Source organism: Streptopelia decaocto, assembly GCF_964273445.1.
Source record: "Streptopelia decaocto genome assembly, chromosome: 6".
NCBI lineage: Eukaryota > Metazoa > Chordata > Aves > Columbiformes > Columbidae > Streptopelia > Streptopelia decaocto.
In genome coordinates, this window is record NC_138660.1 from 37,760,260 (window position 1) to 37,781,012 (window position 20,753).

A 20,753-nucleotide genomic window follows, 5' to 3' on the forward strand; every position below is an offset into this window, starting at 1 on the left:
AATCTGATCATAGAATACAATACAAAAAACCCAGTACAAAGTTATCTTCTAAATCAGTATTGCCACTCAGAAAACCTCCAGGCATCCAAGGCAACAACAATAAAGCATTTGAGCATGAAAGACTTTATAAATTAATGCAGATAATCGGAAAATGGCATCCAATCTCTTTAATTCACCTTGAGTACACAAATAAAAAACATTCTGCACACTTTTTTTATTCTTCAGCTGAGTTCAAGGTTAACTGGAGAATACATGCAAACATTGCTTGTCTACATTCAAAAGACATCAGCATAGGCAACTTATGTCAGACATGACATATTAGTGACTCAGCTGAGCAAGGTGCAGTGAAATCTTAGACGCACTTAGACTAGGCTTTAGATTCATTCACATTCACAAGACTAGATGCTGAAACCAGATGATGTTTCTTCAATTATTTCAATTCAAGTACGATGAAATCCTAAACAAACTGCTTCTAAAATGAGCTCAGCATAACCTCTGCATCTGATTTCATACCAAGTACCTTAAGATTTATTTTTTCTTTATAAACAGTTCCACTATTGGGACATCTGTTTTAACATTTAGGCAGCTCTCAACAGGCAGATCTAAATTTCTGATTCAGAGCTTCTTCCCAAGCACAGAAAGGCCAGCTTGAAGGCCCCAGCAGAATTTGCCAGGTCTCCTCCTATCGATTTCTGTATGGTTTTGAAGAGCCCCTTATGTGACTTGTCCTTAAGATGTGCTGTCCAGGGACAGAGTAATTATATTTTCATCACAATGCAATTCTATCTGCACTTAACACTCACTGACCACAGGAACTGCAACACGAACAGTTACTCACTGAAGACATACTTCTCACAATTTTTTTTTAAATGTCTTATCTAACTAATTTTGTCTTACCCAGGCTCCAGTGAAGCAATTTGTGCTTAAATATGTATGAAGAATTGGGATGTTTCACATAAAATTGAGTCTCTATAAGGAAGAGAATTACCAAGCAACAGATGTCCTTGCTGCAGTTCAAAATAAGTTCAACGAAGCAAAAGACCTTGGAAATCAAATTTCCAACAAATATTCTCAAGTACTGTTGTGGTTTCAGCTGTGATAGTTTTCTTCCTAGTAGTTGGTATAGTGCTATGTTTTGGATTTAGTATGAGAATAACATGGATAACACACTGTTGTTGTAGTTGTTGCGAAGCAGTTAAGGACTTTTCAGCTCCTCATACTGGCCTGACAACAAGAAGATGGAGAGTGTACAAGAGCCTGGGAAGGGACACAGCCGGGACAGCTGACCCCACCTGACCAAAGGGATATTCCACACCATATGACATCATGCTCAGTTTTAAAAGCTGAGGGAAGAAGAAAGAAAGGGGGGCATGTTTGGAGTGATGGTATTTCCCAAGTAACAGTTACATGTGATGGGGCCTGGCTGTCCTGGCGATGGCTGAACACCTGCCTGCCCACGGAATGCATTGCATGAATTCCTTGTTTTGCTTGTGTATGTGGCTTTTGCTTCACTTATTAAACTGTCTTTATCTCAACTCATGAGTTTTCTCACTTTTAGTCTTCTGATTTTCGCCCTCACCCCACTGCATGGTTCTTAGATGCTGGCTGGGGTTAAACCATAGACTTTAATTCATTCCTAAGCAGGGTCCAGCCACTGTACCAAACAAAGCAGAGTGCCTGTGGGGAAAAAAACGCAAGGCATGATTTTGATCTGACCACAACATATGTGCGCTGAGCAGAACTTATCCTGGGGCAGGTTTGCAAGACTTGCCCTGCCTCAGGACAGAGTATGGCCTTTCTCTGGCCCTGGTGTACATGTTCAAGCTACCGTGGAAGTTTCCTGGCAGGGATGCAGCACTGTAGGTAAAAATGGCTGTACACTTACCTTTAAATATATATATATACATACACACTTGTAATTCAGAGAGACATTTCACAAAGGAGCCAGAAGGAGGACAGGGCACAGCACAAACCAGTGGCAGTGGTACCATTCCCAGTCTGCACCACCGGCATTTGCTTCCACCTGATGTAACTCCCTCTCCCACAATCTCCCCTCACCCTGGCTGTCTGCTAAACCCTCTCCACCCTCAACTGGTGTGCCCTGTTCCTCTCTGTTCCCTGTTGAGATGCCTCTCCTTTACCTTTCTGAGTAGCCACCACCCAACCACCTAAACCTCACTTTCTTTTTATATGCCTCTCCTCTAATCTTTGCCTCTTCAGACATTAATCTTTCCCTCTCACATTGTACATGACTGAACACAAAGGGGCTTTGAGCGCTGCTGGGTCCCACCAAACATGATGGCAAAACTATTGTCACCTATTACATTCACAGCTGCGTCACCGAGGTGTCAGAAACCAGGTGGAGAACTGCTGTTAGAGCAGTGAACGAGACAGTCACGGGGCCATGAAGAACTGGGGCAATGAGCATAACACTATTATTCCAGCATTTATCCAGTTGTGTTGCACTTCATCCATGACCACAACTTACGTGAATACACAGCTGTACCTGGCTTTTATACATACATATAACATTTGCAGACACAAGGATACTTTGAACATTCTTCTTGTTTTACCTAAAGGTAGTGGTCCAGGCTGATCTTTGTGCTGGGCTTCTTTTTCCTGTTCGCCTTTCAGGACTGCTACAGCTTCAGCTGTTACTACTTGTACTATCCTCGCAGACACTTCTTCTGTGGCAGCACCAAAGTTAGAGAAAAACGAAGAAAAGTATGCTGAGAACAGTGGTTTAAAATTATAAAGATTAGCTTAAACAATAAAAAATGGAGGCTGACTTAATCCATTTTTAAAAGGTCACCTGTTTTCCTGAAATATAAGCGAATCATAAAAAATAAAAGGTTCAAATATTCCAAATATCTCAGTGGAAAATGCTGAGTATTTATAAAAATCAGGACTCCAGCCTTCACAGTAAGATTTACAAAGCATCATTATTAAATGTTCTTTCTGTTAGTGACAATGTGCAACAACTGCAAAATTTTAAGATTATCATTTATTAAATGTCTAGAAACGTTGTGCAGGTAGCACTTTGCTAACAGGGGTAGAATAGCCTGCTGAGTAATGGAATTTCTTGACATGTAATAGATGGAGTTAGCTGCATTTTTACATGCACTTCAGATGATATTTCCTCTTCACCAGCACACAGTTAGTATGCATTAAAGGCACTTTGCAGGCAGACATCTATGTTGATGAGAGACTTGCAAAAGAAGGGCCAAATAACATTTGTGTGATTAAAATATGTACTCTGTCCTCCCCACTCCTTTTAAGACTGTAACATACAGCTTTATGTATATGGTAGCTCTGAATATCATGCAGAGGGACTGCAGAGGATGATGTTTGGTGGGGTGGGCTCTCAGGTCCTGGTCATAGACACAAGCTGGGTTCCCAGCTGCTCGCTCTTGCCGTGCTTGGCACAGGGGAGGGGAACCGGTGTGGAGCTGGCTGAGGCATCACATGCTTGACAAACCCAGGAGCCACAGGACCCGCTTTGCTCTTCCCCATCACCCTCAACATGTGGCACATCTGATAGGGGCTGAAGAACCAGGTGCTCTGGTGAGTGGAGGATGGTGGTGGGACCACTCACAGAGCAAATGCTTCCAAACTGAGAAAGTTTATCTCATCTTGGCTCCAGACACACTCAAAAGCACAGTGAAATGCCACCAGGCACACGACTGCATGTAGAAGTAACCAGAAAGGTTTCCTGCCCTAAGGGCAGTTCAAGCATCTCTGATCTAGCAAATCAAGGACTTAAACAGTTGGTCCAGCAGAACTATCCACAAAAGAATTCAGAGAAAAAGGGTTTCATTTTTTTAATCTGTGTATTAGCCCCCTCTCCCTTACTCATTAATCAACATATTCCTCCCTCTCATAGCCAAACTTGGTGGAAATAAATCCCTTTCCTTTTCCAGCTATTTCTGAGCACTGGCTAAGAGTTGTTTCAAATGTAGGTGCTGGGACCCAACATGGAGCTGAGCCCTGGGAAAGGCAGCGAGCTGTACAGCTGTGGGTCCACACCTGAAAACAGAGCAAGAATTTCAGTGCTGCTCCCCACCTCACCCATAGACAGAGTTTTGTAATGGCAGGAGACACAGAGCCCCATTAATCACCATCTCCAGGGCAGAAACAAAAACTCTCTGCTCACCCATTACTGTGTCCTTCAGGCAAGGACCAGCTGGGAAGGGGAAGTATATTTAAATCAATGCCCTATATGTAACTTCGCAGCAACCACCCTAACAAGAGGCACTCTCCATTAGATAAATAAAGATGATTTCTTCTCATAGTCAGTACTCTTACAGAATTCATCCGTACTTTTAATAGAAAGTTATTGCTCTTTGTTTGTCCTTCAGAAAAGTTGGCCTTTTTCTCCCAAAAAGCACAGATGTGAGTTACTTGACTTTCACAGTCGTGTTTGTCTAAAAACAAAGTGCTACGTTAATCTCTCTTTTGCACAAACTATGTAATAAGATATTAAAAAAAACCCCACCCACTGGTAAAGAACATTCATAATTGCTGGTATTTATATCTTACAATTCGCTTCCCTCCTGACTGGTCGCCAGGAGGGCAGTGACTGCCAGTTTTTTTTGACTGCAGCCAATAGCAAGAGTAGATGGATGAATATGTCAGAACAACTACCAAGTGATGAAAAAAATAAGCTGATTTAAAAAATTATTGGCCAGAGAATAATAAACTCACCAGGGATAAATTCAGACTAGAAATCTAAAGACGCTGCTTTCCTGCTGTCAGGGGTGTGAAGTTCTGGCAGTCTTCCACATAGCAGGAAAAAAACCCTCGTTTTGAGATAGAGCTTGATATGTTTACAAAAGGGGCTGCATATGATATATTAATAGATGCCTGTATTAGCAGCAGACTGCATATGACAGCTCTGTTTCTCTATACATGCCCCTAGTATGAGACAAAACTTCACTTTGTTGTTAAGTAGATCAATTCGAGCACCATAACCCCATAAATCAAGTCACGCATGTGGCTAGTCCTATGGACCAAGGAAACAGGTTATTGACTTAAAGCTCAGACTTCCCAGCTGCCTTTCAGGTGCCTGCACCTCATTTTGGGGCTTTTCGAATTTCTCCTGCTTCCATGGGTGCTGGGGGTGCTTCTCGGCACCTCCTGGTTCCTTCCTCTTGTGAGAAATACAGAGCAGATACCTCACAGACCCTCCATCACCATCACATGGTGCTGCTATTGCAGAGCGGTGGACTGGACACAAACAGTCCCTGGAATCACTACAGAACCTGACAATTCCCTGTGTTGTAAGGCACACGCAGACGGCAAAGCAAAACCAATATCCGAAAAGCTGGGAGAACGAACCCACGGCTTGGCCCACCCTCCTCCTGCGACCCGTGGTGTTCTCTCCCACATCACGCCACACCGCTGGTTTGCTGTAGCACCCTGCACAGGTGGGACACATGGGTAGGAAACAAGCTGCTCTTCCATAAAGCATCCTTTGATACTTGGTATATCCCTGTTCAGGTTTTGTTCTTTCAGAACAGGAAAGTGTATCACCCCGACAGCTTTGGTGAGCATGCAGAACGGCACAGAGCTTGGCAGAGGACCACAGCTCCAGAACACCCCACGCCGATCGCCACCACCACTTTATGCCTGAAGGATGCAACACGTGACCCTTCCGTCAAAATTTCCATGAATCTTCTAATCACAACACTACTGACAAAAGTAACATCATCAATTCTGTATTGTTAGCTCAGAAGAACAAATCAGGACTTAATTAGAAAGACTGTTAGGAAAACCAATCTTTTAAGTTTACTTTCACATGCAAATTTAAGAAAAGGCTCAGATTAATTTTTCAGATACAGAATATGAAAATGTATAGCAGATTTACTAACCTGGAGCATATCCAAAGGAAACCCACTCACTCACCTGATCTCCATCACCCAAGCTACTGCAAACCTCCTCCCAGCAAGGTAACACAAATCCCTATTAAAATGGTCTCCTTTGTTACAGAATTTATACCGGTTCACATCCAGTCTGGTTCTGGGGTACAAATGGTTCTCTCCAGGGCTGGAAGACAGTTCCTGCCTTCTCAGTTCTCTTCCTGATTTAATTTGCTCAGGATAAAGATTATGTTCCACAGGGAGAAATGGCTGGGGGTGAAAGGCTGCCTCCTGAAAAATGGAAATTTCAATTTCAGGCTATGCAAAATAAGTAAATAATACAAATAGCCTCTGGGTTTCAGGGGGTGGTGTTTGCTTGGGATTTTTTTAATCAAGAAAGGCTCACTTCTAAAACACTCTTTTGATGGATATTTTGGGTGACACAGGAGGCACAGGCAGTTCGCCAGAAGAGCAATGCTTTTGCTATACATGACTGCTGCAAAAGGACAGACATTTTTGTACTAATGGACACTATAAATAGCAGATCCAATGGGTAAGTCAAATCCTCACAGGGCAGCTATTGAGACTCTTCATAGTTTCCTTATGGTTCAGTTAAAGTTCAAGGAAGCCTAATGATAAAGAACAAAAACAACAACAAAAAAGAAACAGAGTTAACCAGCATGGATGCCAGGCAAATTCATCACAGCCTAAAAGCTTTTGATTCATTAGAGTTAGTTTGGCTTGTAAAGATTTATTTTCCCTCTCTTTAAGCAGGTAAATGTTGTCTGACTCTGTCCCACAAAAATGACACTAACAAATGACAATTAACACCAAATATGTGTTTCTTAAAGGCAACAAGGACCTTGGCTTCACAAAAGACTCTGGTACAATGAAGAACAGCAACATGGCTTTCCTTTGCATTTTACAGAGAGTAACATGCTGCTTCTTTTTACCAAGATGTCAACTACTTATGATACAGGACACAGACACAGTCTCCCAGACTGATTTCAGGGAATGTGGTACCCAAAAGAACAGGTTGTCCTCAAATGTGATGTCCAGAACAGAGAGGAGACATTGTGAAATTTCTTCAGCATGAGCTTCCAAAAGCTCCCTGACAAGGAGCAGGCTGAGCCAAGAGGCCACGAGCTAACAGACCCAGGAATGGCCTTTCCACCGCTCCCCTAAAGGCTGTCACTTCAGGCTGAGCTCCAACAGGGCTGTCAGGTCAGTCCCCGCTGAGAGGGCAGGCATCTGTCTTGGGTACAAAGCTAATTTAAACCAAATCTAAAACTCAAACCAGTAAGCAATCTCTGATCTTGGTTTTGGAAGCTAGCCCAATTCTTCTACAAATCCCACCCCCAGCATACCAAATCAGGGCATCTGGAGTCTCCCTGCCCCACAGATAAGTCAGGGACACAAACCCTTTCAGAGTACTGGGATGCGCAGGAGATGCTGAACCAGCCACTGATGGAGAGCTGCACCCTTTCCTCTTTGCTGAGTTTAGGTGGTCTTGTGCCTCCATAAGCTGCTGCCCTCCCCATAAGCACAGCCAAGGGCACAACAGCTGTCCAGTCGCCAGCACAGCTTGCTCTGGCACCGATGTTTAAACTGTAGTAGGTGTCATCCAGATGCCCAAGAGAGTTCCCTTTCACTGACAGAGACTCAACCAGGGGCTGCTAAGTGGGGTTACATGCCAAAGCATGGCAACAGCGGATCTGCGATGAGACCCTGTAGAAGGTCAAGATGTTGCTTCAAAGCTCTCCTTCATTTCTTACTGCTGCTGCTGCAGTTGTCAATGGACTGCAGATGTCTCCACTGACACCTGAATCCATTACCTACAATACTTTCATTTCCCAGGAAACCTCTCCAGTCCATTAAGTTTTTTAACACACAGGTTTACCAACCCCAGAAACAGATGTACAGATGGTGGCAAGTGTCTTTAAAAAAGGTGTCTGAGCTTTCAACAAATATTTCCAGAAAACTGTTAGAAATAATTAACAACTATAAAGGCAAGTGCAAAAATTAGATCTGTGACACATCTCTGCAGTGATGTGTGGTGTCTGTTCCCTTTGTGCCCTTTTCAATGTTTTTCCTTCAGCCCCAGGTACTTTTTCTCGTCCAACCTACCATGACCTCAGGCTCAATTCATGGAGGAGATGAGTTTGCTCTGAACTCCACTTCCCAGATAAAACTGCCCAGGCATTAGCCCCTGATAGCCCTCATCCAGCAGTACCTTTTAATGCCTTGTCTCTCCCTCCTGCCCCTCTGTGCAATGCTGTATTATTATTCTGATGATTGTTTTTGACAGGAGGACCTTTGGGCAGGACTCACAGCTTATTCCTGCCTTACAGGTATGTGTCCCAGTGATCCTGCAGGGATCCTGCTGATTGAGGAATTGGGGCTGGTACAGCTCTCCCTGGTGAACAGCCAGCTCGTCACCTCACATAACAGCATCAGCGATTTCTCAGGCCAGAGCTGCCTCGCTCAGACCACAGTTCGTCTCCTCATCTCTTACTCTCCTTCCCCAACTGTAGTTGCTTATGTTTCATTACTCCCATTCAGCCAGTTCACTCAGCCCAACTATCTAGTGCTTCTTCCCACCTGAGCACCCAGTTCACAGCAACAGGGACAGCTCCTCCTAAAAAGAAAAAGCATTTCACGTCCCCACAATTTCACTGGGACACTCTTCCCAGACTGGAGCAGCATCACCCCCGACTCTTTTTGCCAACAGCTCTGATACCACTACGGTGGCAGCAGATCTAGTTTGCCGTAGCCATGGAAGATGCCATCTGGTCTCTGTAAAGCAGAACTTGTTTAAGGTATAAACAAAGTTTAACGTGCTGGAACCACATGGCACAACAAATGCTCCAGGAGAAAACCCAAGGAAAGGGATGACAGGAAGGAGGGACAGAGAGGAGGAGACTGAAAATTGTGTCAAAACTTCACATGCATTCACAATGTCACCCCTCAGACACCTACCAAGAAAATTACCAGTGAGCTCAGTTAAAGCAAAGGGTAATTAACGCTCCTGGAGCACTGAAGCTAAAACAGGGATAAAGAAAGATGCAAACAGATAGAAAGGATAAAATAGTATGTTTCATCAATTTTGCTGCATTTTAGGGAGGGAACAGCAGCAGAGCACAGCAAAAGCATTAGCTACATGTGTCCTTGCAGAATTGGGAAAACAAAGCAATTTCAGTCAAAATGTGCCTGTCAAAATCCTCGGTGGGGTGCAGAGCAGTTTCCACAGTAACCAGCACTAATTGTTGGCACAGTGGAATTCAGTCAACAACAAAAGCACAGAGCAACCTGCTTAGTGAGGCAAAATACCCCAAATATATTCCTGCAGAAAGGAAAGATACAAAGAGGCTATTTGCTATCTCTACAATTTAAAAAGCAAGCAGGACCTATGGATATTTTTACCCCCGGGGAACTGCAATTCGGAGTGCAGCAGGACTATAAACCAAATAGCTATTCGATTTGTTTAGAGGCATTAGCCAGTCCCCCAAGGACAGGTCCTGAATTCATGCTCAACTCTCCTGGAAGCTGGTGGACTCTTGTTTGAGTCAAGACTGCTGAAGCACAGGGCTAAAAAGACCTGGGCTTCACCCAGTGACATTTCTGATGGAAAAAACAGACCCATCTTCGACTTTATCACTGGGATTGTGACAACTCTTAACTACTGCCTTTTGCACTCGGATTGAAAGAGAAATGCACAGCAGCAATCAAAGCAGTATGAATAAGTTATATAAAACCCAAATAATGCCAACAGATTAGTGCTTGCAATTGAAGAAAAAAGGAGCAACATAGCTTTACAGAATTCAAATATTTGCTCTCAAATGGCTTTTGTGAGTGTAAATATTTTGGTGTAAGTAGGTCCTTGATCTGGATGTTGGCAATATCAACAGTAATTGGCAGGAGGTATGAAGGCAAATACTGGGAACATCAGCTTTTAAATTAAATGAAACCACAACACAACTGACAAGTATAATTTCCCTAATAAACTCGTTGACTTTAAGCTACTGTAGCATCAATGAGGATAGTGACAGATTCATCACCAGGACTGACCATCTAACCAACTGAATGGGTCAGAAAAAGCTTGTGTTTCGGGAAGGAAAGAGCTTTGATTATTTAATGCATTGAATCTCAAAGGTATGAACATTCAGACCGCCTTTGGGGAAAGATGTATTGCAGTGACTATGTCAGAAGAGCACATACGGGGGAGCTACAGCTGGATACCTGACACAGCAGCTTCACACCCTGGTGAGCTCCACAGCAAATGGCTTAAGCCTCTGTGTTTTAGGGTACTTCAGGTGTTCAAAAGCCCCTCTTACCTTCTCAATCTCAAACTCAAGCTTCTCAATCTGAATCACCATTATCCAGCCCCTTAACATACCTGCTTTGCAACAGAATATATCTGGTGCAAAGCTGGTGGTGTGGCTGCAGCTGAGCTGTGTGGGACTAGTGGTGCTCTGGTACAAATGGGAGGCTGGAGGGCAGCTTGTCTGTGCACCCCCGGCTGCTCTAAGCATCCAGGAAAGCAGCTTCACAGGGCTTGGGCTGCCTGCCCTTGGACCACTTCCACACCTTCTGCTTGTACTTCACCTCCACTGCCCTGACTGCATTTTCCTGATCACCTCCTTCAGCAAGGGAGCTGGACAGACTGCCCAAATGTCCAAGGCAAGCAAGTGGCAAAATCCAGACCGAACTTGTGCTAGGAGCCAGGAGCAATTCAGAAAGCTCCAGCAAGCTGCTCCTCTAGCTCTGAGCATGCCCTGGTGCACATTCATCAGGCACAGGCCTCTGCTGCACCGTCTAGCAGCTGCAAACCAGAACACCAAAGGATGAGTACCCCCTCCCCACACACCCCCCGAAGTAGGAAATCTGTTAAACAGGAGTCATACAGATGTCAGCACAATAAAGCAACGCTTTTAAAATGAGCCCTCATTACTGCAAATACTTGCTCCCTGTGCATCCCCTGAGTCCTATCTTCTTAAGTCTATTGCCTGGAACAAAATATTTACTACTGTCAGCATTTCCCAGCCAAGTCAGAGGTGGGAAAAGCTAATCAGTTCTGTTTTGTCTGATGCATCGGCAACACAATTTACAACTAACATGCAATATTGAAGCAGACAGCACCAGACCCTCAGCCAGGGCAATGCAGTGAGGTCCCACTGCCTTTCCCAGGACTTGCGAACGGCTAAAAATATCACTTGCACACATGAAGCAGCTATATCCATCTTTCTTTAAAACATGGACTCCTCAGGACTCAGGCAGAAGAAACCACTTCAGCTTCAAAACAAAGAACCAGATACTTAATCCTTTGAGTGTGAGTAAATAGACATAATAGGTAACGTATTTTAAATCAGTATTTGTGTGGAACTTCAGTACATGTTAAGATTTTAAATAAACAGACTTTCTAGAACTAATTATTTCTCTTTTAATATAAATGGGAGAAGAGTCCACAGAAGTCAATTGAGCTTCAGCCACCTACAGCAGGAGGTGACATGTCCCTTAAGGTTCATTTTTATGTCCTTTTTGAGGCAATTTTCAACACCTTTTACGGAGTTTCCTGTGATGTTTTTACAAAAGAATTCAAAGTACGTTACATGAACTCCGCTGAATTTGAGTTTAAAATTACCGTTAACCCATGCACGTGTTGTGTGGGATTTCTAGTCACGCTTGGTCAGAAGGACTGAAGACCAATTTGTCAATACAACAGTTTTGGTTCATCCCATCAGGGGATATGGTGACACAGAAAACACAGCAATACCGCTCACCTGTTCAGCCCAGGGCTCACACTGCCAGCCCAACCCCCTTAACCAGCCAGATCTGCGCTGCAGCAACACCTGCACAGGTAACCTCTTCCTAGCTCAGCCCTGCTCTACCAAGACAGGTGTGTTTCTCCTGCCAACCGTGGGGAATGGCATTGTGTACTTACAAATGAACATGTGCTCCCACTTACAGGCAGAGCAGAACAGGTCCCACGTCACATACAAATTAACCAAGTCCCACAGAGGCGATGACACGGGTAGATTTGCAGAGCAGTTCTCAGCCCTGCTCAGCAGCTCTGCCACCTCTACCTGCTTCTGGCACTGCCCCAATGGACGGGAACCACCTCTCCGCCACGTCACCCTCTGTGACCGGGAATCATCCCTGATCGCTCACACAACCTGCTCCTGTGCCCTGCCTGCCCACCCCTGGAGAATACTGGCCCACATCTCTAGGTGTGCAAAGGGATTAGGAAAGAGAAATGTGCTCCTAATCTTGCAGAAGGAAGGTGTAAAACATGCATATAAAGGCCCTCAGTGCACCTTGCAACTTCTGAACTACGTCTTGCACTTTTTCTGACAGACCTGTCTTCTCTGGACACTTAAATACCTGCAAGCTTCTGCAGCCACAGCGGTGGGGACATCCGGGTGCTGTGGGGAGAGCTGAGACCAGAGTTTAGGTCACTGCAGCCACTGGCAGAGAGGTCTGCATCCAAAGGCTCTCAAGTGTATAGCAAATGAGAAGCAGCTGTGGAAATTCAAGGAGCTACACTGGATTGTTGGGATAAAGCTGGGAGTACATAGAGAAAACAAGAAAGAAAAAAAACAAAACTAAAAAAACCCAAAACCACAGAGGCAACGTAAGTGATAAAAGAAAGGAAAAGAAGGAAGAGCTGACAGAGCAATTGTTTCCAAGGATAATATATTATTAAATAGAGAGAAAGGATGACAGTGAGAGGAAAGAGAAAGCAGCTTGGACAGAACAACTAAGGATTAGTTCCCTTCACAGCTCACCAACCACCTGTGCAGGCTGAGTTACCCTGGATTTGGCACATACCCTGGCTTTGGGATAAAAAGCAAGAGTCACAGCTGAAGCCTTTTCCTTCTCTCGTATATGGTGCAAGGCTACGTATGAAAACAGTTCAGGTACGTCAGCAAGACAGCCACATCTATGCAGCACTGGCAGCTGATGCTTCTGCTCTGCTTTATTAACGTATCTGTCCCGCGAGATGCATAGTCTGCATGGATGGAGGACCAGACTGTAAATTAGTTTTATCATAACTGCCATAGGCTATATGGGTTGCTGGGAGCTGTACTGAAGTGATCATATATCACTATGAATATGTCTCAAGGAAAGAAACAGGAACAAAAAAGTGAAATATCTGAGGTTTATTCTTCTCTCCCAATGTATATAGTGGCTCCAAGTGAAACTGATTTCCATGAAGCATTCAATCTACTCAGTCCTGAGTCAAAATGGCTCTCTGGAAAACAGTTAATAGGCTTTCCTGCCTTGGAGATAATGATATCTCAGCTATTTTCCATATACTGCATGAAAATAAAGTATTCAAGTTTTGGCCAGGTATTTTGCACACACAGGAGAAGGGCTCACATGTGAGTACACAGCTGGAGTGCCCTTAGTTTCCTGCACATTTTGCATGTCGTTTTGCATCCACAGTAACAACAAAGCCCCAAAAAGAATGAAAACTGAATTTCTAAATCTGCATTTCTCAGAATGGGTTTTCCAAGCACCACTGACTCTGCTCTACAGTCAGTCTGTGAAACAGCACAGGAAAACGAAAATGTGTTGCTCAGCATCTCCCAAGGAACAAATGACAGAGTGAAAACCAGCACGTAGTCCTCTCACTAAGTCTTGCCTTTGAATTTCCAGATCAACCTTTTCACAGCTGGTAGGGACAGCCACTGGATTATCAGTGCTCATCTGCCAGCTAATGCCAGCTGCTTTATGCTGCTTCCCATCCCTTCAGCTGGCAAAGGCAAGCAAACCTGTATTAACGATCATTATAGGGATTTAATTTAAAGTGAGCAGTTAATCTACCAGTAGCAACTCCACAAAACGGAAAAACCCAAACCAAAACACAAGTACCCACTAGATTTTGCTGTCCTTACTCAGGATACGAATATATAGCATGAGAAGAGATGTTTCCTTTCTCTACGTTGTAACCTCACAGACTAAAACAGCAGGGAAGACAAAGGGGCCTGTCCCTGGCTTCCTGCTAATCTTTCCTTTGAGTTCTTTCCTTGAGTTAAAACACAGATTCCCTTTTCCTTCCAATTTTAATATAGAGTAGTTCATCAGGGTTAGTCAAACTAATAAATTTGCATGTATCTTTCTCACACATGTATATTGCACCATAAATACACCCAAAGTCATGCCTCTGTGAGGACAGCAGAGTGAGTTCCCCATTATGAAGTTCCCCAGTCTCTCACCCCATCTACCCTGTCTGCCTTAACCTTGAGAAGCAAACGCTAGAGGAAAAGGGGAAAAAAATAAATCCTCCTTTCTTTTGTCAGACAGCCTGGCTGCAGCTCAGAGCTGGTACAGCGAGGCTGTGCACCCTTGAATGCTAAATAAGCTTCCAGGCTACGTACTTTCTCTCCGCAGAGCTTAAAGAGAGATCTCACTCCACAAAGGGACGTGTTGGCATGGCAACATGGAAAAAAGAAATCAGCAACGCCTGGCAGTCCTTGCAGGAACAGCAGAATGTCTGTGTGACTCTGGTTTGTGTAAGTGATCTGATGGTACCTACCTCCTCCCCACCAAAGGTTAAGCACCTGCACCCAGCTGCCTGTGGAAGGACTGATGCCCAGCCCATGTGTCAGGAGGACGTGTCGCCATCAGATGTACCTGGGGATGGCAGGGAGCTGTGCCTTCCACTGGGTAACCACCAAACCACACACCTGAGCTTCCGTCATTAGAAAAAGGGAAGAACAGATTTGTGAAGTGTGGGGGTGAGCGGGATAATGACCACGGCTCTGGGCTCTGCTGCTCCACAGCGTGAGACCCTGAGGGCTGATAATTGCCTGTGCACAAGGCAGGGGGCCAGGAAATGAGGTGGGCAATGCCCAGCGGCACATCCCGGGCTGTCACCTAAGAACCTGCTGCTTCCCTTCCCTTTCAAGGTGACTTCGGAAAAGAAGTTGCCATTTCAGTTCTGCCCAAAACAAGAGCAGCTGTGTGTCCACAAAACAAGGCTCTGTTGTTTGGTAATGAACCTTCCTCGAAATACTCCTGGACAAAAGCTGGAATGGAAAATTATATGCTGGCAGTCCCCAGAGATACCACCTTGCAGCTGCAAACTCAAAGACCTCTTCCCACTGCCAAATATTGCCCAGTGCTCCTGCATATCCTTCATGCTGCCATCCTGGGGATAGAGAGCATGATGGCTTCCCTTCGGATGTGACAGGGAAGAGCTGTTGAAGCACTCTGCATCTCTGCACGGGGCAGAGCTGAGCCAAGTCCAGAGGACAGGAGCCCGCAGAGGCACCACATACCCTGCGCAGGGCTGTGTCGCAGCCCTCCTGAGTGACGTGGGACAAGTCTCTTCACACCTATCTGCCTTCTCTCCTGGCTTTTACAAGCCTTGTCAACATAATTCCTAAATGCACAAGCTGTCTCCTACCGTACGCTGACAAGGACCCCAGCACAACAGGCGACAATTTAGAACATGGCTCTGGACACAACTGCCCCACTAGTCACTCAGCTAATGCCAGTGCTGGGGGGTTGAGATCCAGCCCACAGAAACAGCAAAGACTGCATTTACAGCTCCCATCAGAGCAGGCAACCAAATGGGTGGTGGGGAGGAATGGCAGAGACTAACAGACAAATGGCAAATTTTTGTCCATAAAAAAGAGGACACAAAAGCAAAAATTCATCTCCCAGGATGTGTTCTGTATTTGATGGCATATTCATCCTTCCGAAGCAATAGCTATCCTGGCTGCAGCAACGCCCCAAGAACGGCTGCAGATGTTTTCAAAAGGAAACTTTGATAAACTGTGCTCATGGTGTACAGTCTGCATTACCAGTGTGGTTGGAACAACATGTTATGAAAGATATTTCCTCCATATCCCAGCCTCATTGCTCTGTGTTGCATCTCTGAGGTTGTTATCGATTACATTTTCTGGGAATGCTGACGGCACCAAGTGAGCGCTGGTTGCCAGGCCAACACACTCACCGGCGTTTCGCTCTTACTCCTTAAGGAAGCGTAGCTGCTTATGCAATTCCCTCTTACGACGCTCATATCCTAACAAGAAAACACCAACGCGAATCAAAACATCAGCAGGAAGCCCAAAGGAAATGGCCTGTTGATGCCTTCTCTTGGCCAGATTCAACACTGACGTGGCACAATGCCGAAGTTCATTCCAATATTGTCACTGCACACCTGGTTTGAGATACAGTTGTCAAAAGTGAACCTGAACCACACACTGGCACTACCAGAGGAGCTTTAGAGATAAAAGAGGCTAATTGCTGAACTTCTCCAGGTGTCTAACTCCCAGCTGTGGGAGGCAATGTCACCTGCACACTGGGTTATCTCACCCCACTCCCTTTCAGGCAATAATTTTTGCATGCTTGCACTGCCCAAAACTGGGCCAGACCCTCCAGCTCCCACCAATACATTTAAATTATGGATTGACTGATCTCTCAAGTCCCAAGAGGACACAGGAGAGCAGAGCCAGTCTCTCAGAGAAGTTATGGTTGGACAAAATGGGATGTCTCACTGGGTTTAGTAACTGATAGTGCCAGCCACAAACCTGCAGAGACCGGTCTCTGCAGCAGTTATTGAATATTTGGAGTCAGGGAGAAGATAGCTGGGCATAGGGGACACATGGGAAAAGACAGAATTTCTGTGGCTTCATTCCCAGTCTCCTGCAGAAGAACAACTGAGAAGGATCTGTACAGCAAGCTTAACAGAGAATGGTAAAAAGAACATTTTCTACAAGCGCCCCAAAGAGGCTCTGCTGCCTCCACCTATGCCATCTTCTGCAACATAATTTTAACATGTCTAAATTTTCCAATAATGTGTCCCAGAAAATGACACTTGTATTACTCTTAACACAGAGAAGAAAAGTTTCAGAAGTCTGGTATGTTTGCCTGTATCTAAATTAGCTAAGATGATGGTGCGCAGTAATTACTGTCACATTTCCTGGGCAAAGGGAAGGAGATCAAAATGGCTCATTAACAGCTTCTTTCCCATGGGAGCCATCAATGGCATGGTAGGATGCATTCCTCCAGTTTTGTAAAATAAACTACTGAAATGAGACAAACACAGCAATCACATTCATCTTTGAATGTCATTGATTCTACATCCTTCTGTGAACTTTGTGTTGCCCAAGACACATGGCTTGCTGAAAAGGCACATCTGACAACAAGGCTGGGAGGCTCCTTTGGGGAATTGGCGTTCAGGGGGTTTGTGGGAGGCTCTTGCGACTCCAGGAGAGCATGGGCAGCAGCAGGACAGCCAGTATAGACAGCCAAACGAAAAGAAAAGCTCTGACAAAGCAGTCCTGTTGGAAGGATAGACTAAAAAGGCCTCCGTACAAAGAAGGCCTGTTTGTATGTTTACTGGCAGTGCCATCTGAGTATAATTACTTGTATGGCAAGAGAGAGAGAAAGAGAAAATCCCACAAAGGGAAAGAAGCTTAAATGAGAAGTCACTAGGGGCTGAAAAACCCATTAAGGCACCACGGGACCAAGCGATGACTCAGTGCAGTTTCAGCCTCGAGAAGCTGTCATGTTTACTGACCCCATGCACAGAGCTGCCATCCTGCCCCTGCGCAACTCACCATCACAGCACCTGTCTTGGCCCCCACTGGCTGAGTGCCCTGAACCACCAGAACTAAGCATCATGGTGGTTTTCTAACAGTGCAGTGGTGGGGAGGGCTGTGAACAAGATTCTCTCTACCAGGAGACTGGCTACTACAAGACAAGGCTACGGATGGCGATAGGATACAGATCATTTCTTTGACACACTGCCGGGTGGCTGAAACACACAGAGTCGCTGTCTTCAACATGGTTTTCTTGCATAGCCAGCCTAAAGGGACTCCCCACCTCTACTCAAGTATTTACTGGATATGCCAGGGCAGACTTTCAGACTGACATTCCCTGCAGCTTGTTTAAATATGCTTATTCAAAGACTAGCTGGTCAAAGGAATGGATTTATTGGAGTTGTCCATTTAGTCTGTCTGAACAAAGCCTAAAACAAATGGCTGAACTGAGATAAATTATAATACATTCAGGGCTGTAATGTGATTTGCCCCTTCCCACTTCTCTCCCCAGTTCTTCCCTGCAGACTGTGCTATTCCCGCTGTCTGAATCCCCTCCTCTCTGGAGTAATATCCACCACCATGCAAAAGCTGTGTCGACTCAGGAGGAATGGAATAAATCGAACCTCTTCTACTGTCCTTACTTTATCTTCAATTTTTCCTTCTTTCCCTGTCACTTCCTGCTCCCACTTCGCTCCCTCACAGTTTTCGTATCACCAGGTCTCTGCCCCTCACCTCTCATAGCTCTCCCACTGCTGGGTCTGCTCCCCCACCACACCTCAGCCCCTCACTCTTCCATCAGCTCAATGCTGACGCTTCTTCATTCCCCTTCACAGGTCTAGAGGTCCTCCCTCTTTCTGTTCCACTGCTAGACTAACACATTCCAGTCTCTCAGTCCCCCCAGTCATCAAAAATCCTGGCCTCTCACACTTATCTGTCATGGGCTCCTTCTCACCCACCTTTCCTATGACTCAAGGGCCCTGAAACACAAGGCAGGAGCACTCAACCTGCAGTCAGTCCTCTGTGCTGTGTCAGGAACTCTGCTACAATTTTCTGCCAGTCTCTTCACATTCCACATGGTTTGGGTACACAGCCAATTAATGGGGCTCTGTTTGTCACTCTGGCAGGACAAGTTACTGTCCTTAACATTGACTGACACCAGGACAGAGCCACTGTCCCGAGGCTCTGTGAACAGGATTTCAGGAAATGCTTTCCCTTCATCTGTCAAAAAATTAATTCATCAAATAACTGTGTGGGTAATCCAACCCCCTTCCAATTATAAACCTGAACTTGGCATATAATGAAGAAAGCACTCAGTCAAGCTGAGTCACTGCACATAAACACATATCGTAAAAGATGCTTCACAATGCATCTAACCACTTTTACCCCTCATTATATAGATTTGACAGGTTAGTATTCACAGTACTGAAAAGAAAAATAAATGCATTTTAAGTGTCAAAAACCAAACCTTTGCAGCTTGATGTTGTTTGCAAATCAAATACGATGGATTGTGTTGAATTGTTGCTTCCCAGAGAATGCTGCAGTGCATCTGTACTGCTACTCAGTGCTTCCTCCCAGTCAGATGACCATGACTTTTCAGCAAGCAAAAGCTGCCACTCTCATATTTCTTTATAAGTCAAACACATCCTGTGCTCTACCATAGAGTCCAATCCAAAGCTTTCCACGTCAGCCCACTTCAGAGTGAGTTTCTGAAGATTACTCTGTCACACCTCCTTTGCAGCACACATCTCACGTGACATGAAAATGTTTGACTTGATGAGAGCTACAGATCTCACCCTCCCCTCTCAGTACGTCCAAAATCCTCACCAAAGATGCTCTGTGTGTGTGTGTGTGTGTGTGTTCAGGTGAGAAAGGGCATGGACAGGCATGGATCAAGGACAACATGTTGAAACTCAATGGACGTCGAGCTGTGGGATGCTGCAGACCACCCCAAAGGGACGGTGTCTTCAGGAGCTCTTTGCGGGCAGAGTGGGACCCACAACTGGCAGAGGCGTGGAGCTGAGGATGGAGCAGGACTGAGCTGGTCTGCCAGGGGCAGCCGAAGTACATATATAAATATGTGTATATACAGACAAATACCTATAAAAAGGAATAGCTGCTTTACCACCCTTAATTATATCACATCTGTAGCAGCTTCCTATGGGCTATGCCAAAACACCCAGCCTATTCTCTCGCACATATTTGCCCGTGACTTCAGTGGATGCCGGATCAGGCCCTGAGGCTGCCCTGCCCACTGCGCTGTGCACTCTCCCACGTTCCCATCGGTCCGTTTGAAAGGAGGGCATTGATGTGTCTCCATAATGCAGCCATTACCAGTGCAATACCGAGACAGATCAATCAAAGGCAACACAACAGCCAGATTCAGAGGATTCCAAAATTGAGGTCAGGCTCGATAACTCGTAGACATACGCCAAGAGAGGGAGAGACATATATATACTGGAAGGCAAATTTTAACAGTGCAAACCTAAAAAGGTCACTTGCAGTGATGGACTGGATATATTTTGGCAAGAACTGTTATTTCCTCCCCCATTACCACCCCTCACCTCTGCATCAGTCAGCATTAGCAGAAGGTGCCTTTGTCCCCGTGGCCTGACTCTAACCTTCCCCTTAACACACAGCCCTCAGATTTTACAGCATGAGCCCTGCAGATGGGTGCCCTGCTGCTTTGCTGTGCCCTGAAGGGACTATCGCACTGCTGCAGAATGCCTCTCCCTAGGGGAGGCCCATTTTGTGACTAAATCCCAGCTCCAGGGTTAGTCAGTTGCCAGAGATCTTCCTTAGGTGAAATGCCTCAAAACATAACTGAGCTGTCATCAGCAGGGATGGGGCAATGGGCAGCTGCCTGGGAAATGCCCTGTTTATACTAGTGCTCCGCTGTGGATGAGCTGGTTGGTGCAATCGCTGGGGATTTAGGGACTGCAACACAAGGTCTGAGAAGTCAGAGCTTTTCCTATGTTACAGTGCTGGACTTGAACCAGGGAAAATAAAAAACTTGTAAATCCACTCAAATTCACAGTTTGGCTTAATTATCTCAGTTGACCTTGGCTTCCTGTGCATTTCTCCTCAGCTGTTTGGAGTCAGTAAGCTACTGCAAATGATTAAATGGTTCACATTATTGGTAATTATGTATATCAGAGTGGCATTTTCAAACCCTGCCTGATACAACACCCCACTGCAGTTAAGATTTACAAGCAGACAAACAGAGGAAAGATGACAGAATTTGGTGGCAAATGACAATCCTGATTTCAAGATCAGACTCTGAATCAAATACCAAAAATCCACCTCTAAACTTCCCGCTTCACAATGTATTAAGCATATCCAG

General features: G+C 45.2%; 1 protein-coding gene across 1 annotated transcript in view; it reads right to left on the reverse strand.

The window, feature by feature from the left end:
* The window catches only part of MAP2 (microtubule associated protein 2), a 99,724-nt gene that overhangs the window by 47,486 nt on the left and 31,485 nt on the right, over positions 1–20,753 (reverse strand). Inside the window, exon 3 of the mRNA XM_082055978.1 lies at positions 2,574–2,687. Within this exon, the coding sequence (XP_081912104.1) occupies positions 2,574–2,687 (114 nt within the window). The remainder of the gene's footprint in view (positions 1–2,573; positions 2,688–20,753) is intronic.